This window comes from Pan troglodytes, chromosome 12 (assembly GCF_028858775.2).
Source record: "Pan troglodytes isolate AG18354 chromosome 12, NHGRI_mPanTro3-v2.0_pri, whole genome shotgun sequence".
NCBI lineage: Eukaryota > Metazoa > Chordata > Mammalia > Primates > Hominidae > Pan > Pan troglodytes.
Genome location: NC_072410.2, coordinates 89,863,078 through 89,887,300, shown reverse-complemented (window position 1 = coordinate 89,887,300; position 24,223 = coordinate 89,863,078). Strand labels below are relative to the sequence as shown.

Below are 24,223 nucleotides of genomic sequence, written 5' to 3'. Positions count from 1 at the left end.
AAAAAAAGAGGAAGACTGCTATGACTGTGGACTTTCTATTGCATTCACATAATAAAATCATGCGACATTGTTTTGAATTCAAATGCTAAAAGTAAATATGTCATTATTTCATGGTTTTCCCCAAAGAGCACTATGACCCCCCAGACTCTATCCCTGGAACATTCTGCCATCTCTCTTAATGGGTCAGGTCATCTCCAAGTTGGGTGACCCGGTCGGATTACGGTCCCGTGAACTGATTCGCCTTTATTAAAAACAATAATGGCTTAGGGTTTTCAGGGATCCTGAACTCTAGTCCTACCCTAAAGGCCCAGGGACAGGGCTGTCTCTGCGGTTGTCCCTGGGCGGTTCTCCCTGTCCCACGCGGGCGCCCTCTGCTGCCCGCCCTGCACTCCCATCCCTGCCAAGCGAGAAGTAGGGTACCAGAGGCTGCATACCGAGAAGCAGCCACGGGGACTTTACAGCCCCACAGGGAGCCACCTAAACGGTTTCCGATGGAGACCTCAGCGCGCCCCGACAGCCCTTTCTGGGGCCCGATTTGGTATCTGAATTCAACCCCGCAGCAAGTATCACAGCAAACACGGATAAGAAAATGCCGGGGCTTCCAAACAATATCAAACGCATGGGGCTTCTGAAAGGACAGGACCGTTCAGTAACTTTGCTGAGCGCTTTGTCCTCTCCCGGGACACGGGACCGGGGCGTGGGGACCTCCGCCTCGGCGACCCACGGGGGCAACCCCCGTGGATGTGGAGGGTGGCGGCGCGCCTTCGGGCTCCTCGCACGCCTTCCCCAATTAGGATCTGCCGCCTGACGTCACGTCTGCCGGAGATTGGCTGCTCAGGTCTGACACTCGGGGCCACGGGAGAGAAACTTTTAAAAGACTTCGCCGCCGGGGCTGCCTCGGAGTGTCCTGCGCGCTCTCGCTCGCTCTCGGCCACCCTCGCTGGGCCCCGCTGCGGCGCGCGCTGCACCCCCCGGCCGGGCGCGCGGACCCTCACCTTGCGCGGCCCGCTCCCCTCGCCCCTCCCCGCTCCCCGGGCTCCGCGCTCCCCACCCCCACGCCCTCCTCCTGCTCCCAGCCACAATCGGCCGGGGTCTGGGGCCGCTCAGCTGCCCGCAGAGCCTCCTCCCTCGCCACCGACTTGGTCTCTTCCCGCCTTTCCCGGGCTCTCGGCAGCTCTCGGGGGAGCCCGAACGCGCGGGGAAAGGCGAGCCGCACGGCCGGGGGAGGGGGCGGGACCGCGCGCGGCCGGTCGCGCCCGCTGGGGCCCGCGATGGCGGGGGCCTGGCTCAGGTGGGGGCTCCTGCTCTGGGCAGGGCTGCTCGCGTCCTCGGCGCACGGCCGGGTGCGGAGGATCACCTACGTGGTGCACCCGGGCCCCGGCCTGGCAGCCGGCGCCTTGCCCCTGAGCGGGCCCCCGCGTTCGCGGACATTCAACGTCGCGCTCAACGCCAGGTACAGCCGCAGCTCGGCGGCTGCCGGCGCCCCCAGCCGTGCCTCCCCCGGGGTCCCCTCGGAGAGGACCCGGCGCACGAGCAAGCCGGGCGGCGCGGCCCTGCAGGGGCTCAGACCGCCGCCGCCGCCGCCGGAGCCTGCGCGTCCCGCGGCCCCCGGCGGGCAGCTCCACCCCAAGCCCGGCGGCCACCCGGCAGCCGCCCCGTTCACCAAACAAGGCAGGCAAGTTGTGCGCTCCAAGGTGCCGCAGGAGACCCAGAGCGGCGGAGGCTCTAGGCTGCAGGTTCACCAGAAGCAGCAGCTGCAGGGGTAAGCCCACACCCCCTTCCGCCCGCCCGCCCGCCTCGCGCGCACCGCCTGCGGAGGGACCTGCGGGGTCAGGGCCACTCGGGGCCCCGCGGTGGCCAAGGCGGTCGCGCGCGGTGGGTCGGCTTTCTCCCCCCGCCTCCGCCTGCGCTGGGCGCCGCGGGAAGAGGGGAGTGCGGGGAAGCCCAGGAACTTTTACTGACGTGAAACTCCGAGTGCATTGTTACCGAGCTGCGGGTAAACACAAAAGGCATTTCTGCCTGGGGCGTAACCTTCTGCGCGCAAACCCAACTGCTTCTAGAAGATGGGCGTAAACTTGAGGTCACTACAGTTTAATTCCTCAGCATCAATTAAACTCTGCAACTGAGTTTTAATTTTGGTCTAGCTAATGAAAAAAATGTTTCGAGGGCGGGCTAGCCGTAAAGATCCAGCTCCTGTTCTGTGGCCTGGAACTTTGCAGCATCAGAGAAATCATGGGCTTGGACTTCGCTGCACCTGTGGGGTCTGCTTTCCTGGGGTGGGGTGTCTTGGTATTGATAAAAGTTTTGGTTGGAATGTTTCTGTTATGGGGCGCTCATAGTGTCTTCCCGTTGTGGGAATTCATCTCAGGTTGGGGTGTAGGGGAAAACTTGTTTTGCTTAGTTGGCATGTTTTTTTCAGGGGTGATTCCAGGCCATGTGCCCTCACTCCTTTTTGGACAGTTCTCTCTGAAACTCATTTCCAATTTAAAATGTTGGCCCAGATAATAGAAAAAATAAATTTGGCTCTACTGTAATTTGGGGGTAAGAAAACCATTTGTTGGGCCCTGTTCTCCCTTCCTGTATAGCCCTAGGTTTATGCAGGCTTTTTGGTTCTCCCATCATTCCCTGATATATGTATGGGCCTTGCCCCTCTGCTTGGGCAGCTTTGGGTTGGGCATCCAGGGTACCTGTTAGGACTCTCTCTCATCCAGAGGGTTGCAGAAGCTGGAGGCTGGCCTTTCTGGAACATGCTGGAAGCTTGGGTTCTTGGGAAGGGGGTCTTTCTGCTGCTGGACTCAGCGATCTTGCTTTGTTTCAGGGTCAATGTCTGTGGAGGGCGGTGCTGTCATGGCTGGAGTAAGGCCCCTGGCTCCCAGAGGTGCACCAAACGTAAGTTGCCATGTTCACAGTGGCCCTGCACAGTAGGCAAAGTGGGGGGAGGTGTCCACATGGGGGCATCTCACAAGGGCCCCTTGAAAGGGCTCGGGGGAAGTTGAAGTCTGAAATACAATCCACCCAGGCTTCATTACCACCTAGGAAGGGCTGGGTCAGGGTAATGTTAGTATCAATGCCAGCAGCAATACATTGTACAGAACCGTGCTGTGCATCCAAGACTTCTCTGAACTCAACAGAGATATTCATCATTCTGGCACATCTGTGAATCAGGAGCTAGGAAAAAAATTTCCATTTGAGGATATGCCATATGGCAGAACCAATGTAATTAATTTGAACATGATACCAGCAAATGAAAGACATTCTTTACGGTGATGGCAGGAGGGGCTTGGGGAGTAGAGGGCCCTGTTCTGGAGTACAACATCACAGTTTTTATAGCTTCCTGAAAACAGCAACCAGAATCCTTCATCCTTGAGGCCTGATGGTTTTCTAGAATGCACTTCTCTGCTGCTCTTCAGAACTGATGGATGGGGTTCTCTGCAGTGCTTCTGCAGTTCACATGCATGCCCAGCAGTGTTTTTTAAAAAATGTGTTAATGATGCATATAGATTTCAGAACACTGGAAAATTTTTCTCCTATGCATTGTGAAATTAAAGATCAGGTTAAAATGTATTTTGAGGCTCTTCTTGACGAATTGATGCTATCGGGTGCTCATTGGACATAAAGAAGTCTTACCTTCCCCCTCAGAAAAAGTGAAGCATTCTTAGTTGTTCTTTGCATAGAGATTGAGGCATTCCCATGTGGATTGGAATTGTCCAAAATTTCTGCTGCTTGGATTTTAAAATACAGGTGGATGAATTTTTAAAATTTCGGATACAGTCAATCTAGTGACCTTGTTTGTTGAAAATGTCTTCAATCCTGAAGGAAACAGAAGGGCTTTGGCATAATGGCCTTACTTTTGTAAAAAGGGGAATGTCCACAGGTTTTATGATGTCTTATGATCAAGCAGTAATTGCAGACATGAACAGCCTTCTGACTATTGAACTCAAACCACTAGATCAGAAATGCTCAGGGTTCTAGGCATTTTAGATTAAGTCCTAATTTTTCATTTTGTAACTTCTTAAATTATACTTGTCAGAAATGTGTTAGCATTTGTTTAGAATTTAGCATTGCTCAGGCCAAATGACATGCCCTCTCTCCCCTCAGTAACTCATTCTGTCCAAAACCTGCTATGATATGGTTTGCCTGTAACATGGAGATAACTCATCTGTTAACAGCACCATTGCAATGGGATATTGCTGAGTAAAGGTTAAAAATACGGAATAGGGCCTGGTGCGGTGACTCATGCCTGTAATCCCAGCACTTTGGGAGGCCAAGGTGGGTGGATCACTTGAGGCCAGGAGTTCGAGACCAGCCTGGGCAGCATGGCAAAACCCCATCTCTACTAAAAATACAAAAAATTAGCCAGGTGTGGTGGTGTGTGCCTGTAATCCCAGCTACTGGGGAGGCTAAGGCAGGAGAATTGCTTGAACCCAGGAGGTGAAGGTTGCAGTGAGCCAAGATCGCTCCACTGCACTCCAGCCTGGGTGACAATGACTCTGTCTCAAAAAAAAAAAAAAAAAAAAAAAATTACCCAGACATGGTGGCGCATGCCTGTAATTGTAATCCTGGCTACTCAGGAGTCTGAGTCAAGAGAATTGCCTGTACCTGGGTAGGGGAGATTGCAGTGAGCAGAGATTGTGCTGGGCGATGCAGAGAGACTCCATCTCAAGAAAAGAAAAGAATTCAGAGCAGGATTTTACAGATAGGCAGAAGCTCCTTGATGCCTGTTGGAGAGAATGCTCAAAGGCTTTAATAAGTTTGCTTGGCAAATGATGCAATTGAGTGCTGTCTCTGAAAAGAGGATAGGCCCCCATTTTCAGGTTGCTTAGGGAATTCGGGGATCCAAAGATGTTCTAGAAGATCCCAAGATGTTCCAGATCTTGGGGAATCACTTCATGGCTTCCTGCTTCTGCAGGCAAGAGAGGCAAAGAAGTGTGTGCCTAGGTTTAGCTGGGTTTGCCCCCTGGTAATCCAGAGACAGATCACAGAAGACTGCTGGTCAGAAAAATCAGTGTTGAAGTTACTTACCGGGCTCTAGAGGAAGTTGCTATGTTGGTTTAATCTTACGGTACCTACAACCAATGCTTCCAGCATTTGGCTTAAGTTTTCCTGCTGGCTTCTAAGAGGTAGCCCTTGGACAGTACCACCATCTAAGCAATGTGACATCACTTTCCTTTTCTGTGGTTTTCAGCATTCAGAAGATTAACCTTCCTGTACTTCCCAGTTTAACAAATGAATTTACGTACAAATGCTATAAACTTAATTCACAGCTCTCTTCAGAAATAATTGTGTTTTTAAAAGGCATGCTGGGGTAGGTCAGCGTGTGATCCAAAATAATGTAACTCTGAGATGGATATTTAAAATAGGGGACTTACTTTGCATGTGTCTGGGAGATCCAGAGAGCTGAGAGAGCCTTCTACCTTCAGATGGGACCACTGGGGCTCCTGCTGATGCTATAAACCTTGTGTCCATGGCTGAGTAGTGTGATGCCAGGAAAGACCCCCGGCTTTGGGGTCAGAAGACCTAAATTCAAATGCTGCAGCCCTCACTAGCTGTGTGGCCTCGGGGAGTTCACTTGACCTTTCTGGCCTGTATTTTCCCACTCAGAAATGACTGTGCTAAAACCTTGCCTTCTTTATAGGATGGTTGCAGGTATTAAGATGAAAAAAAAATGGGTATGAAAGCCTTGGTGAAACCAGAAAGATTAATATTAGAGATTAGTATTGGATCAAGCCAAGTAAATTCTATCTCCTTTATTGATGATTTGGTTTTCTTCTGTTTGTGGTTTCCTCCTCTCACTTCCTTATTATGCGGAGATTGAACAATTACACTTGAGTATGGTTTATTACACATAAGAATACAAAAACCAATGATACGCCCACATGAAGTTCCCCCTTATAATAGTCATCATAAAATATGCATGGACATTTAAATGTATAACCCAGGATGTCTTCTAATTGTCATTACATGTTGAAGATAATGAAGAATTTGAGTTTATATAGGTCATGTCCAATTGATGCGAAAAAAATTTCTGTGTAAGAGATTGGAAGTGTTCATGTTGTTCAGTATTTGCCTAATCCAGTGAAGAAAATAAGGTATCCCTTTGAGCAAGCCTGGATTGTTTTTAGTTGATTGAAACCTAATTTAAATGGACCATGATCAAATGCTTCTGAAGACTAAAGATTTAGTGAACCTTAAATTGCAAATCAGAGAGATGTGAACAAGCAAGCGGCAGACCCACACAAGGGCAAAGAATGGATATGTGCACTCACCAAAGTGGTCCTCTAGGCTGTAGCTGCCCAGTCACTATGTAGAGACGCCTGGTTGCATGTTAATGTTGCTTTTCCAGACGCCCTTTGTATGTGGATCCCTAGGAATCGAAATTATTGTGTGGGATGTGTCATTTTAGTTAATATTGGATGACTTTTGATAGCCTTACCTGTTTTGGACAAAAGAGATGGAGAGATGGACCACATTTGTGCTCTTTCCAAGGAATTAACATTTAAAGGAAGGTTTTGTGGGTTAGGGACTTTGTCTTCCAAGTGGGGCATTAAACCCCTGATGTGCAACATTTTTGCCTCCTATCATTTTTGTAGTTTTTTTTTTCTGTGCCCAAACTGAACCTCCCCCCATGCCCTGCATTGGTTCTTCCAGTCTTTTTGCCCCCGTCTCAGGGTAAGTGCAGGCCAGACAGAGACATTGCCGGTAGGCTCAGCTTTAATGAGAAGACTGGACATGGGAATAGGCAATACAAAAGAATGAAAGAGAGGAGAGTGAGGCTGGGCTGGCAGGGTTATGGGGTAGAGGGAAGAGAGATGATGGCAGATACGAATCCAAAGCGGGTGCCTGGCACATTGCAGGCCTTCCATACACGCATGGATGGTTCTTTCATTTACTGTTTAGCTTTTACCATGTGCCAGGTTCTATGAATAGAGGAGAAACACAGCCAGCTGTAGGGAGTGCAGGTCTGTTTTTACTCACTTAACTCATGGCACATCAAATGACTTGTTCTCTCCTTAGCAAGAAACAGAAAATCGATATTCCATTGCTTTTCCATTGGCATTCAGCCCATGCTACTTTGGGGGAAAAAACCCAACTCTAGACATTTTCCTTAAATTATATGCAAAGGAGACAGAGTCACATGCACCCTTGGTGCTCAGAGATGCAGTGGTGGATGGCATCATCCAGGAGGGTGTGATGTGGCTGGAGTTCAGGTGACCTAGAGAACTGTCTCAGGCTGTCCCCCATCCCTCTTGGCTTGGCATCGTGCTTGCCAAACTTGGGAGTCGAGCCCAGAGTGATTATATATATTTTTGTATGCCTGCTATGGCCATTGGCAGCTGCTTTGCCAATAGATCTGCAGTGAGGTTTACCATGGCAACTGCTAGGAGGGCCACCCCGGCCCCCATGTGGGAGGGTCAGCTGGAGAATCTTGTCATGTGACACAGACAACCTCGGTGAAGAGAGAGGAACCCAGAGGTCAAGTTCACACTAGGTCAAATATGTGTTCTCGAGACTAGTTAAAATCCACATTTAGGAACCATAACACTGTAATAGTGCTTCAACCTTCATGATGAAGCCCTCCTCCAGCCCATGGGCCTGCTGAGGATGCCGCCCGCCCCCTGCCTGCTCTGCTTTATCGAAGTTTTTGCTGCCCAGTGAACCCTGGGCCCTTAGGAAGCCTGACTTGTTGAAAAGACCTTTGACAACCACAGGGTTTTGCTGTTTCTGACCCTGTTATTTGTTGTCTTGGATATTTCAGACATACTCAAACATGTTCGAGAGCTCAAATTAAATTTTCCTAAAGTGAAGATTTTGCTTCCCAGTCCTTCCTAGCAATGAACAGAGGCGACTTGGAGTGTGAGGGCTATGTCACCACCCTTTTAATACGGACCAAAATCAGGTCCAGCAGAGAGGAGCTGCCGATGGGGTGGGGGTAACTTGTGTGGTGCTGTGGAGCTTACAGAGAGCATTTTCTTGATCTTCACACCCTGTAGTGTCATTGAGGCAGGGATGCTTTATTAACCCTATTCCAGACAGTGGGGCAGTGCTCAGATGCCACTGCAGATCTTGTGGCTCTTCCTACTGCCCTGGGCTTCCTGGACATCCAGTGCTGTGACATTCTTTCTTGAGTTCTTGGTCTGAAAACTGTCCTGACAGTCCTCAGTTATCTGGATTGGCTTCCACTGCCTAACTTCACATCATGATTTTCCAAGCTATGTGAGTTTTCTCGGGCTTCTGTAACAAGTTCCACAAGCTGGGTGACTTAGAACGATAGAAATGTATTGTCTCACAGTTCTGCAGTCCAGAAGTCCAATGTCAAGGTGTTGATAGGGTTACTTCCTTCTGAAGGCAGTTCTAGGCCTCTCTCCTTGGCCTGTAGATGGCCGTCTCTTCCCAGTGTCTTTATACATTGTCTTCTGTGTGTGTCTGTCTCTGTGTCCAAATTTCCCCTTTTTATAAGGACATCAGTCATATTGTATTAGCGCCTCCACTCCCCCCCACCCCCCCCACCAATGATCCCATTTTACCTTGATTACCTCTGTAAAGAACCTATCTCCAACGGTGGTCACATTCTGAGGTACTTGGGGTTAGGACTTCAACACTTTTTTTTTTTTTTTTGTAGGGGGAGTACAATTCAATTCATGATGTAAGCCTGTGGATGCCTTGCACATAGGTTGGAGAGATGGGCTATTCAGAGTTGGCTCATTCCTGGGGCACTTGGGAACCCTAGCAGCTGACCCAAGGATGGGTGGGCGGGGCTTTGACTGGGCCCCTGCCACACAATCTGTGACTGTGGATCTAATTTGGTTACTTTTCTACTGCAGCAGCTCTGGCTGCTCCAGGGGGTGTTAGGAGAGATGAGGAATTGGCCACAGGTAATTTTGGTGATGCCTCTGGCCATTTTTACTGGGGCTCTTTTAAAGAGATTCTAGGTTGGTGTTTCTTACACATCAATGTCCAGCGGGACCACTGGAAGGGTTTGTTAAAATGTTAAAAGTTGTTAAATTCAACAAATTGAATCAAAATCTTTGGGGTTTTTAATAAGCATCCCAAATTATGCTGATGGAGGTGGCCCACAGTTTGAGAAACTGATCTGGAAGGAACTCAGTCCTGGGCAATATTTATGACCCTTTATGTGGGAATTTAAAGGCCAACCTCAACGCTTAGCAATTTAGAGAAACCTCTCAAGCAAGGCAGGAACCCTCTAAACATTGGGATAGCTCGGATTTGAAGAATGTATATACAGTCAAAGATTGCTGCACATGCAGTTTTTACATCCAGTTTTTCTTTAGTTAGTTGAATGTTTGAAGTATATATGTGTATTTTTGGGAGAGCTGGAAATTTGCAAAATTGTTGCTGCATCAGTGATTATGTAGAGTGCCTTTTAAAAAAGATTTAAACACTTTGGAACAGTTGGGTGTTTTCTTCCACTAATTTTTTTTAATTACAAAATTTTTAAAGTTATATATATGTATATTTTTGCGAGAGCTGGAAATTTGCAAAATTGTTGCTGCATCAGTGATTACATAGAGTGCCTTTTAAAAAAGATTTTTTGGAACATTTGGGTGTTTTTTTCCACAAATTTTTTTTTTAATTACAAAATTTTTAAAGTACACACAAACATAGAAGCTGCCCATCAGGGTCATGTTTTTAAAAGCTCCCCGATGTGGTAGTTAAGTACAATGATTTATACATAAAGGAGAAACTATGGTCTTATCTTTCTGTAAATGCATGTTTTACTAATGGTTTCCTGCTTTCTTAGTGGAGAGAAAATATTACATAATTTGTTGGTGTGACACAAATTGGTTGTTTTCGTACTTATGGGAAAATACATCAGGGCTGTATTTGCAAGCATACCTCAGATATGGAGGGTTCAGTTCCAGCAAATATCTCAATAAAGTGAGTCACAAATTTTTTGGTTTCCCAGTACATGTAAAAGTCATGTTTATATACTATATTGTAGACTATTAAGTGTACAATAATAGCATTATGTCTAAAAAGGCAAGTGTATACCTTAATTAAAAATATTTTGTTACTAAAAAATGGAATGATCAAGTGAGCCTTGAGTGAGTCATTATCTTTTTGCTAGTGGAAGGTCTTGTCTTGATATGGCTGGTTGCTGAAAGTTGGGGTGGCTGTGACACTTTCTTTAAAATAAGAAAATGATGAAGTTTGCTGCACTAATTGACTCTTCCTTTCATGAAAGCTTTCTCTGTAGCATACAGTGCTGTTTGATAGCATTTGACCTACTGTATAACTTCTTTCAAAACTGGAGTTGGTCTTCTCAAACCCTACTGCTGCCTTATCATCTATGTTTATATAAAATTATAAATTCTTTGTTGTCATTTCAACAATGCTCACAGCATCTTTGCCAGGAGTAGATTCCATCTCAAGAAACCACCTTCTTTGCTCATTCATAAGAAGCAGCTCCTCATCTCTTCAAGTTCGAACATGAGATTGCAGCAATTCAGTCCCATCTTCAGGCTCCACTTTTAATTCTCTTGCTATTTCCACTACCTCTGCAGTGACTTCCTCCACTGAAGTCTTGAACTCCTCCAAGTCATCCGTGAGGGCTGGAATCAGCTTCTTCCAAACTCCTGTTAGTGTGGATACTTTAATCTCCTCCCGTAAATCATGAATGTTCTTAATGGCATCTAGAATGGTGAATCCTTTCCAGAAGGTTTTCGATTTACTTTGCCCAAATCCATCAGAGGAATCACTATCTATTGACAGCTATAGCTTTATGAAATGTATTTCTCAAATAAGAAGACTTGAAAGTTGAAATTACTCTTTGACCCATGGACTACAGAATGGATGATATTTTAGCAGGCATGAAAATGACGTTAATCTCCACGTACATCTCCATCACAGCTTACAGGTGACCAGGTGCATAGTCAGTGAGGAGTAATATTTTGAAAAGAACCTTTCTGAGCAATAGGTCTCAACAGTGGGGTTAAAATATTCAGTTAACCATGCTGTAAACACACAGACTGTCATCCAGTCTTTGTTGTTCCATTTACAGAGCACAGGCAAAGCAGATTTAGCATAATTCTTAAGGGCCCTGAGATTTTTAGAATGGTAAATTAGCTTTGGCTTCAACTTAAAGTCACCAGCTGTGTTAGCCCCTAAAAGGAGAGTCAGCCCATCCTTTGAAACATTGAGGCCAGGAATTGACTTCTCCTCAGTTTTCTTCAAGAACTTTTTCTTTGCATTCACAACTTGGCTAGCTGGTATAAGAGGTCTAGCTCTTGGCCTATCTTGGCTTTCTACATGCCTTCCTCACTTAGCTTTTTATTTAAAGTGAGAGATCTGTGAGTCTTCCTTTCACTTGAGCCCTTAGAGGCCATTGTAGGGTTATTAATTAGCCTGATTTCAATATTGTTGTGTCTCAGGGAATAGGGAAGCCCAGGGAAAGGGAGAGAGATGAGGGAACGGCTGGTCGGTGGAGCAGTCAGAACACACACAACATTTCTCAGTTAAGTTTTCTGTCTTATATTGGGTACGATTTGTGGTGCCCCAAAACAATTACAATGGTAACATGAAAGATCACCGATCACATATCACTGTAACAGACACATTAATAATGAAAAAGTGTGAAATATTACGAGAATTTCCAGAATGTGACACAGAGACAGAAAGTGAGCACTTGCTGTTGGGAAAATATTGCCAGTAGACTTGTTGCATGCAAGGTTGTTACAAACCTTCCATTTGTAAGAAACACAGTGTTTGTGAAGTGCAGTAAAGTGAAGCAAAATAAAATGAGGTCTGCCTGTACATGTATATACTGATGTGTGTCTGTTAATTTTTCCTGCCTGTTACGGATTGAGCACGTCATGTAGACACAGTCCATTGGATACTGCAATTCTGTGCATACATTGCCATCGAGACCCAAGACTGTGTGGTTATAAGAAGGAAGTGCCACTACTTACTCCTCTCCTCTCCCTTCTATCTTACCTGCTTTTTTTGCCTTTCTCCTCTTCCTCCCCTTACTTGGTCTCAGTTTGGTTTGTCCTGAATGACAGGCAGTATGGCTCAGTGGTTGGAAGTTCAGTCTTTGGAATTAGAATTAATACTTTCTCACTGTGTAATCTCGGACAGTCAAGCTTGAGACCTGAAGCAGGGTTAAGTTAACTCCATTCACAAAATAGGAATAATGATGGTCTCTGTCATCATCCAGGGGCTTGCTACGGGGCTGCATTAGGTAATACATTAAAAACGCATAGAGTGCAGGGCCCCTGCACAGTAATTGACAAAAATGAGCTCTCAGCACCTTTCATTTGTCTGCTCAGGACCACTTCCTCCTGGGTACCACTGCTTCTTCCATGCCCCTCTTCTAAGATCCTTGGGGGCTGATCCTGTTTGGTGCTCCCTAAGCAGATTCTGTTTGATGCTCCCTAAGCACTCTGATTTCACTCTTAGTTGGCTCTGGGTATGGCTGAGCCAGGTAGAAGAGGCATCTGTCCCTTCATCAGTGTTGAGCTCCTGGGAAGCAGGTCCCTTGCTTTGCCACAGTACAAGTGCCACAGTACAAACGCTACCTAGGAATAGAATAGAGTTGAGTCGAAGTAGCATTTCTGATTTTGCGATGTTGCTAATGCTGTCCTCTAAATACTATAGAAAGAATTCTTTTTCTTTTCTTTGTTTACTCTCACCTTTTGGCAATAATTTCCACTTGTTTTTCTTTCCTGCATTTTCTCTCTGTACTTTTCCTTGCCCAGCAGACACTGCTGATTATGACAGCTTTTTCAAGGGCACAACACCTTACTCTGTTTCCTCCTGCCTTTGCTCTGTAAGGCTGCTCTGGCATGGCCCAAACTTTGAGATGACTTTTCCTTTCTCCTTGCCAATTTTAGAATCTTTCTGTTCAACATCCTCATCTGATAGAGATTTGGGACTAAGTAAAATGAATGTTGTATGATTTTCCCTGTAATTTTAGATCCCCAAATACTGCTCTTGGCCAACTACACTATTCCCTGTGGCTTTTTTACTCCACCACATTTGAGTAATATTGTTGGCATGGACATAAGTAAACAGTTTGAAAATGTTGTGTTTTGTAAACTAGAAGATGGATGGGCTGGTTTTTTAATACATGCTCTTGGTTCTGCTGTGCCAAAGGAAAGATGAATTTGGTCAGTGGATGGGAAGATGAATTGGAGGAAGGTGTTGCTATCCGAAGTTGATGTGGCCAACTTTACTGAACTGATGAGATCAGTTATTTAGAGGTGAAAACCGAGTGACTGGAGGCGACTCTTCAGAGGGATTTAGATAATGCAGTTAGAGGGAATTTTTATAGAGGAGATAGCATGCTACCAGTAAGAAGCCACCAATGGAAAATATGATAATAAAGTAAGGAAAATAGAAGGATAAGGATCTTTTGTCTTTGTAAATTTAAACATGTTTTTATTTCTTTGTAGAATTACCAGACAATTCCAATGTGGCTTTTAATCTTTCATGAACTTCATTTTATTATTGCTGTATATATATGTGTGTGTGTGTGTGTGTGTGTGTGTGTGTGTGTGTGTGTATGTATATGTATATATATGTACGTGTATATATATATATATATATATATTTTTTTTTTTTTTTTTTGAGATGGAGTCTTGCTTTGTCGCCCAGGCTCTAGTGCAGTGGCGTGATCTCAGCTCACTGCAGCCTCCGCCTCCTGGGTTCCAGCGATTCTTCTGCCTCAGCCACCGGAGTAGCTGGGATTACAGGCACCTGCCACCACACCTGGCTAATTTTTGTATTTTTAGTAGAGATGGGGTTTCACCACTTTGGCCAGGCTCGTCTTGAACTCCTGACCTCAGGTAATCTACCTGCCTTGGTCTCCCAGAGTACTGGGATTACAGGTGTGAGCCACCACACCCAGCCTATTATTGCTATTTTTAATTAAAATGTAGACTCTCCATCCTCCCATATGCATTTCATGTTCACACCATAGCGAGTAGACAGTTAACACTTAGCATCTTCAAAATATGATGATTGTAAAAGCTATTTAAATGAGCCGAGACTTACCACTTCACCTTCATAAATCATTTACTACAATGATTCAAGGGTGAGGATACTCCTGCCTCTTCATTGGCTGTGAAACTTCAAGCAGATTAATGAACTCCTCTGAGACTTTTCTCAACCTTCAGACGGGAAGAGTACCCTCATCACACAACTTCATTCATGTTGTTGTTGTGAATATCAGGCATACACATCCTCTTTGCTCTGAATGCTTGTCACATTGCATCACAGACATTTATGTATTGTCTGGCATTCCTGCTTGAATGTGAGCTCTATGAGGGTAGGGATTATACTATAGCCATCTTTTTGTCTTCAGTACCTGGTAAGCATGTACACCTTTATGGAATGAATGAATGAATGAATGAATGAATGAATGGATTGATTTGTTGTACTTTCACCAAGCTCCTATATAGTAGGTTTTGGTACACGGAAGGTGTTAAGATGACTTTTTCTTTCTCACTGCCAATTTTAGAATCTTTCTGCTCAATATCATCATCTGATAGAGATTTGGGACTAAGTAAAATGAATGTTGTATGATTTTTTTTCCCTCTAATTTTAGATCCCCAAGTACCGTGTACTTGAAAAAACTAAAACAGGGTCACAGGCTAGAGAGTGACAGGAGCTGGAACTGGAGGTGGGGAGAGGGCTAAAAGAAAGTCTCTATAGGAAGTGACATGTGAGGCCTGTGTGATATGAAAGGGTCTGAGAGAAGAGTATTTTAGGCCAACAGAATGGCTAGCACAAAGGCCTTGGAGTGGGGATGGGCCTGGCTTGTTGTGGGAACGTAGGTCATTATCGTTGGCTTGTCAGTGAGGGCTGCTATAATAGGTGATATAAGATAGGGTTGGATCCCAAGTGAAGTCTTCTAGGCTGTGTGAGGCCACAGATAAGATAACAAGAGGGGACTGTACAACACAAGCACAGTCAACACAAGTACTATAAAACACGAGTGCATGCAAGTGTATTTTATTACTAAGAAATTAAAGAACATAAAGGATTTAGTATTTTTTTAAGGCATGGAAAAATATCTTACGTAGAAAATTCATTAGATCACTTTGATTGCTATTTTTTATTGATGAGAAAAACTGCACGTGGAACAGTGAAGTACCCAAGTCCACACACAAATTATTCTCATAGCCTGACCACCTACCTGCCTGGTGCCCAGATTGCCAGACCAGCCCTGTGCTGATTGGACCTCTGGGCCTCTGTCGAGCTCTCGTGGAAAGGCAAGACCTTCAGCAGGGAGCTGCGAGGCTGCGGTTTAGGATGAAAGTGTGAGGGTGAAGAAAGCCAAGTCACTGGTCACTATTGTGTTAAAAGTCAAATTAATGGGGATCCTTACATGGTACTAAATTTAAAAAAATGTTCAATCCTTTAAAAATTGATGAAAATTTTTATTTTGATGATCATAGAAAATCTACAGAGAGCTGATAGGATGTGTTAAAGTGGGAGTTAAATATTTTTGGAACATTCGTATGCTGTTCTGAGGTTTTGTTCATCTCCCCCACCTCAACATCTAATTTACAAGTTGAGTTAGTCATTGACTCCGCCTGCCATTTTGTGGTAAAGATCAAGTCAAATGAGGCTCATCACAGTGCTTCACAAAAGGGGCCGGGTGTGGTGGCTCATGCCTGTAATCCCAGCACTTTGGGAGGCTGAGGCTGGCGGATCACCTGAGGTCAGGAGTTCGAGACCAGACTGGCCAACATAGTGAAACCCCGTCTCTACTAAAAATACAAAAATTAGCCGGGCGTGGTGGTGGGCACCGGTAATCCCAGATACTTGGGAGGTTGAGGCAGGGGAATCACTTGAACCAGGAGGTGGAGGTTGCAGTGAATCAAGATTGTGCCATTGCACTCCAGCCTGGGCAACAATAGCGAAACTCCGTCTCAAAAAAAAAAAAAAAAATCCTTCAATGCTTCACAGAAGGGCCATATAAACATAAGGTGACCTTATTAATAAGGTTTTTATGACCAGTTTGTACACATTTTTTAAATAATGTGTTGGTGCATTTCTTGTCTTGAAAAATGGAATGCATAAAATGTACCCATTTTCAATGAGTTTTTGGTAACTAAAGAATTGGTGTCTCTGATGTTTATATTGACCATCGAGTTTACCAACAGTGTCTCTGGTACACCTCCTAGAAGTTGGTTTGAAAATAAACAAAAATACCTACATCTCCACTTTAATTCTACCCTCCCTGGAATTTATTTTATTCTCCTAAAAGTAGGGTTCGTGCAAAGACAAGAATTCTTTCAAGAGAGCCCTGTTTCTTTTATTTTGAGATAGTGAAAAGGTTATGTTAAGTTAGTCCAAAATTTCATAGTAATTGAAGGTGAAATAATACAGACAATAAGTAAATTAAAGGTAGAGACTGTTTTTGTTTTACTTTTTCATCCATTTAGGAGATTGGCCTACACAGCAGTTCTCTTTATATACAATAGACCCTCAGTAAGGTTTCTTGATTAGTAAGCATTGCAAGTTACGTTTGTTTCTGAGTGGAAGACCAGCTGAAATCCATTTAAATCAATGAATACTGAGATTATGTTATTAAATGATTCTTTTTGTTTTATGAGAATGTATATTACAACAAATGTCCCTGTGTAAGTTTGGAATGCTCTGTTTTGAGTGTTAGAGGCTCTTTTCTCTGGCAAAATTTCCCCATTTCTTCCTTTAATACAGAGTGCTTGAATGGCACTTCACAGACACTTAGCCTCGTGGCTCTCAAAGTATAGACCCTGGAATGGGGCGTCAGCTCCGCCTGGGAACTTGTTAGAAATGCAAACTTTCCAGCCCTGTTAAACCAGGAGCTCTGGGATGGGGCCAGCCATCTGTGTTTTAACCAGGCCTCTTGGGGATCCTGATACAGCTGTGGCTTGAGAACCACTGCTCTAGCAGAACCCATCTCCTCCTCCCTTTCCACATCCCCCCACCCTACTGTGATCACTTATGGTGTGATGAGGGGGACAGGGAAATCAGCTCTTTTGGGCTCCAGGCCTTGAGAGTAGAGGCTTCATTTACCCTTTCCCCCTTCATTTCTGCCTAAGGATGAGTTTATATGGTATAAAGCCCAGTGGAATGGATCATTTTCCCCAGTCTCAGATGGGAACCTTGGAATGGGATAAGATGTAGCTGTGTATGTTGTTACTGTTATTATTAATTGTTATTCAGAGACAAGGTCTCACTCTGTAACCCAGGCTGGAGAGTAGTGGCGTGATCATAGCTCACTGTGATCTTGCACTCCTGGGCTCAAGTGATCCTCCTGCCTCAGCCCCCCAAGTAGCTAGGACTACAGGTGCATGCCACCATACCCAGCTATTTTTTTTTTTTTTAACTTTTTTGTAGAGGTGGGGTCTCGCTGTGTTGCCCAGGCTGGTCTTGAACTCCTGGCTTCAAGTGATTCTCCAACCTTGGCCTCCCAAAGTGCTGGGATTACAGGTGTGAGCCACTGCACCTGGCCACCATGCACATTAATACACATTCTATACTGTATGCTCACTGAGGAGCGGCAAAGAAACCAGTTTTCATTCAGTGAATATACCTATAAATGTGTTTTGTACCTTTAGGTCTTCCTAATTCTGTTCTGTTCCTTAACATAAAAGATGCCTAAACCACACTTCTTCATATTCTTCAAAGCCGCATTTATCAAGGTGTGGTTCCAGGACCTCCTACAACAGAACCCCTGTGGGATGCATAACAAATGCAGGTTGTGGGACTTTCCCACAGACCTACCAAATTGGAACCCCTGGTACTAGACCCCTTGGCCCTCATTTTCACAAGCACCCATCTGACTGATCCACACTGAAGCTTGAGGGCCCTGAGTTTAAAGTACATATGCTGGAATACAAGATATCAAAAGCGAAGAATGATGAGAAAGATATTGCAAAATTAATAAAAGTAACGAAGGAGCAACATTTTATTTTAGAAATAGGTGCCATTACTTGTTTCTAAAATAATTTGAAAGTGAAATGAAGAACAAGCTCTTGTCTAGAGCATACTCTTGGAATTGGCAGGGATTGTGCTTCCTCGTGTCAAGATCAAGAAGCTCAGATGCAGAGGAGACAGGGCTGTGCTGCTCAGTTGTTCCTTGGGGTCATGCTGACTCCATCCTGAAAGTTGCTGGAGGAATGCATCATATGTTTGGAAACAGCCCAGTTGAGAATTTCAGCAATGATACACTTTTTTTATTAGATGTGTATTTAGGAAAGGAATTGCCTATTATAAGACTAGGGCCCTTTGTAGAAGGAGCTGAAAAAGGAGCTGGTTTGCTTGTCCTGTGAAATAGGGACTGTTTTCCCCATTATGCATCTTTTCTTTTCTTTCCACAAAATAAATAAACGCAAAGTCATGTCACTTGAATGTTGTATAAAAATCAGGTCTTTTAAAAAATACTTGTTTCTCTCCAAGTAGAAAGGCATTTTTTCCCCAAGGGAAACTTATTAAAATCATCAGTTATTGTAGTAATAGCCATGCCTCCTTAAAAGTAAATAGATTTCTTTTTCTTCCCAGTGCCAGTAGCATGTAGCTATTTCCAAATATGTTAACTTTTGATGAAGCATCCAAGTGTTTAAATATCATATAAAGGCTGCAGTTCTAAGAAATGGTGTTAAAATTTTGAGAAAACTCAAATTTGAAGAATTACCTAAATACTAAGTAAATTAAAAAGTATTTGTAACATTAAAAAAATTTATGTCAAAAATATTTTTTAATGTCAAAAATATTTTTTAATACTTAAAAAACTAGCACTTTGGGAGGCTGAGGCGGGCAGATCATGAGGTCAAGAGCTCGAGATCATCTGGCCAACATGGTGAAACCCCGTCTCTACTAAAAATACAAAAATTAGCTGGGTGTGGTGGCGTGCGCCTGTAGTCCCAGCTACTCGGGAGGCTGAGGCAGGAGAATCGCTTGAACCAGGGAGGTGGAGGTTGCAGTGAGCTGAGATCGCGCCATTGCACTCCAGCCTGGCGACAGAGCAAGACTATCTTAATAAAAAAAAAACAAAAAACAAAAACAAACTTTAGTCCTTACTCCTTCAGTCTCAGTTGGGAAAACCATAGAATAATGAAGACAAAGTTACAGATTAAAGCAATAGCTCCATGGTCAAAGTGGACAGTGGAGTTATTAAATAGTGTATTTAAATAGACTTTTGAAAGAAGTTTTAGGTTCAGAGCAAAATTGAACAGAAAGTACAAAATTCCTATATACCTTTGACCCCACATACACACAACCTCTCCCGCCATCAAAATCCTGTCCCTGTCCTGTTACAATTGATGAACCCCTATATTATCACCCAATGTCCATAGTTTATATTAGGGTTCACTCTTGGTGTTGTATATTCCTTGGGTTTTGGCAAATATATAATAACATACATCTACAGTATCATACAGAATAGTTTCACTGCCCTAAAAATCCTCTGTGCCCTGCCTACTCATCCCTCCTTCCTGTCTAAACCCTGACAACCACTGATCCTTTTACTGTCTCCATAGTTTTGCCTCTTTCAGAGTGACAAATGGTTGAGATCATACTGTAGGTAGTCTTTTCAGATTGGCTTTTTTCACTTAGTAATAGCCACTTAAAGTTCCTCCATGTCTTTTCATGGCTTGATAGCACGTGTCTTTTTAATACTGAATAATATTCCATTGTCTGGATGTACCATAGTTTATTTATCCATCATCTGCTGAAGGACATCTTTGTCACTTCCAAGTTCTGGCAATTATGAATAGAGCTGCTGTAAACATTTTTGTACAGGATTTTGTGTGGACGTAAGTTTTCTACACTTTTGTGTAAATACCAAGGAGTGTGATTCCTGAACCTTATAGTAAGAGTATGTTTAGTTTGGTAAGAAGTGGAAACTGAAACTGTCTTCCACAATGGTTATACTATTTTGCAGTCCCACCAGCAACAAATGAGAGTTCCTATTGTTCCACTTCCTCATCAGCATTTATTGTTGTCATCAGTGTTTTGGATTTTGGCCATTCTAATAGTTATGTAGTGGTTTTAATCTTGTTGTAATTTGCAGTTCCCTAATAAATAACATATGATGTTGAACATCTTTTTATAAGCCTGAGGTACTTGAGCTTTTTTTGGTAAGGTATTTGTTCAGGTCTTTTGCCCATTTTTTAATCAAGTTGTTTGTTTCCTTATTGTTGAGTTTTAAGGTTCTTTGCATATTTTGGATAATGGTCCTTTATCAGTCGTGTCTCTTGAAAATATTTTCTTCCACTCTGTGTCTTTTCATTCTTCTCAGTGTCTTTCTCAGAACAGAAGTTTTTTATTTTAATGAAGTCCAGCTTATCAATTCTTTCTTTCATGGATTGTGCCTTTGGTGTTATATCTTGTTTTATTTTATTAGCTAGGACTTCCAGTACTATTGAAAAGGAGTGATGAGAGAGAATATTCTTGCCTTATTCATGATCTTAGCAGGAAAACTAGTTGCTCACCATTAAGTATGATGTTAGCTGTATGTTTTTTATAGATGTTCTTTGTCAAGTTAGGGAAATTCCCTTCTATTCCTGGTTTACTGAGAGTTCTTATCATAAGTGAGTGTTGGATTTTGTTGAATGCTTTTTCTGTATCTATTGATATGATCATGTGATTTTTCTTCTTTAGGTTGTTGATGTGATGGATTATGTTGATATTTGAATGTTAGACCAATCTTGCATACCTGGGATAAATCCCATTTGGTTGTGTATAATTGTTTTTATTCATTGTTGCATTCAAATTTGCTAATATTTTGTTGAGGATTTTTGTATCTGTGTTCATGAGAGATACTTGTCTGTAGTTTCCTGTTCCTGTAATGTCTTTGCCTGATTTTGGTGTTAGGGTAATGCTGGCCTCAGAATGAGTTAGGAAGTATATTCTCTTCTATCTTCTGAGAGAGATTGTAGAGAATTAGTATACTTTCTCCCGGAAATGTTTCCTGGAATTGAACCCATCCTGGCTTGCTGTTTTCTGTTTTGAAAGGTTATTTATTATTGATTCAATTTCTCGAGTTTTAGCAGATTATGTCTTTTAAGGAATTGATCCATTTCATTGAGATTATTGAATTTGTGAGCCTAGAATTCATAATATTCCTTTATTATTCCTTTAACGTTCATAGGATCTATAATGATGTTCCTGCTTTCATTTCTGACGTTAGTAGTTTGTGTCTTCTTTTTTTCTTAGTTAGCCTGGTTAGAGGCTTATCGATTATATTGATGATTTCAAAGAGCTAGCTTTTGGTTTCATTTATTTCTTTTGTTTACTTTCTATTTTCAGTTTCATCGATTTCTGCTCTAATTTTCATTATTTCTTTTCCACTGCTTACTTTGGATTTAATTTGCTGCTCTTTTTCTAGTTTCCCATGGTGGAAGCTTAGATTATTAATTTTAGATCTTTCTTATTTTTAAATATATGCATTCATTGTTATGAATTTCCCTCTAAACACTGCTTTCACTGTATCCTGCAAATTCCATTAAGTTGTATTTTAATTTTCATTTAGGTCTAAAATATTTTAAAATTTCTCTTGAGATTTCCTCTTTGACCTATGCTTTGTTTAGAATTATGTTGCTGTATCTCCAAGTATTTTGGGATTGTTCCAGTTATTGTTATAAATTTCTAGTTTAATTCCATTATGACCTGAGAATGGATATTATATGATTTTTACTCTTTTAAATTTGTTAAGATGTGTTTTATGACCCAGAATGTGGTTTGTTTTGGTGAATGTTCTATGTAATCATGAGTAAAATGTATATTCTGCTGTCGTTGGATAAAGTAGTAAATACATGTCAGTTATTTTCAGCTAGTTGATGGTCACGTTGAATTCCAACTATGTCCTTACTGATTTTCTGCATGCTGGATCTGTTCATTTTGTGATAAAGGAGTATTGAAGTATCCAACTGTAATTATGGATTCATCTATTATTCCTTGCATTTCTATCAGTTTGTTTGTTTGTTTGTTTTTGAGACAGGGTGGAGTGCAGTGGTGCAATCTCACTGCAACCTCTGCCTCCTGGTTTCAGGTGATTCTTGTGCCTCAGCCTTCTGAGTGCTGGGACTACAGGTGGATGCCACCATGCCTGACTAATTTTTGTATTTTTTGGTAGAGATAGGGTTTCACCATGTTGGCCAAACTGGTCTTGAACTCCTTATCAGGTGATCTGCCTGCCTTGGGCTCCGAAAGTGTAAGGATTACAGGCGTGAGCCACCATGCCTGGTTATCTATCGGTTTTTGCCTTATGTATTTGGTGCTCTGTCATTAGGTGCATACACATTAAGGATTGGTTATGTTTTCTTGGAGAATTGACACTTTTATTTTATGTAATGCTCCCCTTTATGCCTGATAATTTTCCTTGCTCTGACGCCAGCTCTCTGTGAAACTAACATAGCTATTTCTGCTTTCTTTTGATTAGTGTTAGGATGATATTTATTTTTTCATCCCTTACTTTTCATGTATATCAATCTTTATATTGAAAGTAGCTTTTTGTAAACAACATATTGTTGGGTTTTGTTTTTTGATCCACTCTGACAGTCTCTGCGTTTTAATGGGTGTATTGAGACCATTGATGTTTAAAGTGATTATTGATACAGTTGGATTAATAGCTACGGTATTTGTTACTGTTTTCTATTCATTGCCCTTGTTTTTTGTTCCTCTTTTTGTCTTCTACTCTTTTTTTCTGCCTTTTTTTTTTTTTTTTTAAGACAGGGTCTTGCTCTGTTGCCCAGGCTGGTGTGCAGTGGTGCAGTCTCATCTCTCTGCAACCTCCACCTCCTGGGCTCAAGTGATCCTCCCAACTCAGCCTCCCAAGTAGCTGGGACTGTAGGTGTGTGCCACCACACCTGGCTGATTTTTTTCTTTTGTGTGTGTGTGTGTATTTTTTTTTTTTTTTTTTTTTGAGGCGGTGTCTCGCTCTGTCACCCAGGCTGGAGTGCAGTGGGCAATCTCGGCTCACTGCAACCTCTGCCTCCTGGGCTCAAGCAGGGCTCAAGCAATTCCCCTGCCTCAGCCTCCCAAGTAGCTGGGATTACAGGTGCCCGCCACCATGCCTGGCTAATTTTTGTATTTTTAGTAGAGATGGGCCAGGCTGGTCTGGAACTCCTGACCTCAAGTGATCCACCTGCATCGGCCTCCCAAAGTGCTGAGATTACAGGTGTGAGCCATGGCATCTGGCCAATATGTGTGTGTGTGTGTGTGTGTGTGTTTTAGTTTTAAAAGTTTTATTTTCATTTCAGGGGCACATGTGCAGGTTTGTTATATAGGTAAATTGTGTGTTGTGGTGGTTTGATGTGCCAGATTATTTCATCACCTGAGGAATAAGCACAGTACCTGATAGGTAGTTTTTTGATCCTCACCTTTTTCCTATCTCCACTCTCACGTAGGCCCAGTTTTTGTTCTCTTCTTTATGTCCATGTGTACTTGATGTTTAGCTCCCACTTGTAAGTAAGAACATGGAGTATTTGGTTTTCTGTTACTGTATTAGTTCACTTAGGATAATGGCCACCAGCTCCATGTTGTTGCAAAGGACATGATCTCATTCTTTTTTATGGCTGTGTAATATTCCATGGTATATATGTACCACATTTTTTTCCTATCTAATCTACTGTTGATGGACATGTAGGTTGGTTCCATGCATTTGCTATCGTGAATAGTGCTGTGATGAACATATGCATGCATGTGTCTTTATGTTAGAATGATATATATTCTGGGTATATACCCAATAATGAGATTGCTGGGTGAAAAGATAGCTCTGTTTTAAGTTCTTTGAGAGATTGCCAACTGATTTCCACAGTGGCTGAACTAATTTACATTCCCACCTACAGTGTATAAACATTCCCTTTTTTTCTGCAGCTTCACTGGCATCTGTTATTTTTTGACTTTAGCAATAGCCATTCTGACTGGTGCAAGATGGTATCACATTGTGGTTTTGATTTGTATTTCTCTAATGATTAATGATGGTGAGCATTTTTCATGATTGTTGCTGCATTTATATCTTCTTTTAAAAAATGTCTGTTCATTTCCTTTGCCCATTCTTTAATGGGATTGTTTGTGTTTTGCTTGTTAATTTAAGTTCCTTGTAAATTCTGGATACTAGACCTTTGTCAGATGCATAGTTTGCAAATATTTTCTTCCATTCTGTGAGTTGTCTGTTTACTGTGTTGATAGTTTCCTTTGCTGTGCAGAAGCTCTTTAGTTTAATTAGGTTCCATTTGTCATTTTTTGTTTTTGTTGCATTTGTCTT

The 24,223-nt window shown here is 42.8% G+C and overlaps 1 protein-coding gene across 9 annotated transcripts in view; it reads left to right on the top strand.

Moving 5' to 3' along the window:
• The first annotated feature begins 899 nt into the window (after positions 1–899).
• The window catches only part of LTBP1 (latent transforming growth factor beta binding protein 1), a 450,758-nt gene continuing 427,434 nt past the window's right edge, over positions 900–24,223 (top strand). For 3 of the 9 annotated variants that reach the window (XM_054678342.2, XM_009442276.5, XM_054678341.2), the window contains exons 1-2: positions 1,172–1,762; positions 2,819–2,889. In XM_054678342.2, coding sequence (XP_054534317.1) covers positions 1,272–1,762; positions 2,819–2,889 — 562 coding nt within the window. In that variant the 5' untranslated portion in view covers positions 1,172–1,271. Of the gene's footprint in view, positions 1,763–1,790; positions 1,997–2,818; positions 2,890–24,223 lie in introns of those variants that run through there. The other 6 variants (XM_009442275.5, XM_515398.8, XM_063789991.1 and 3 more) reach the window with 5 other exon arrangements.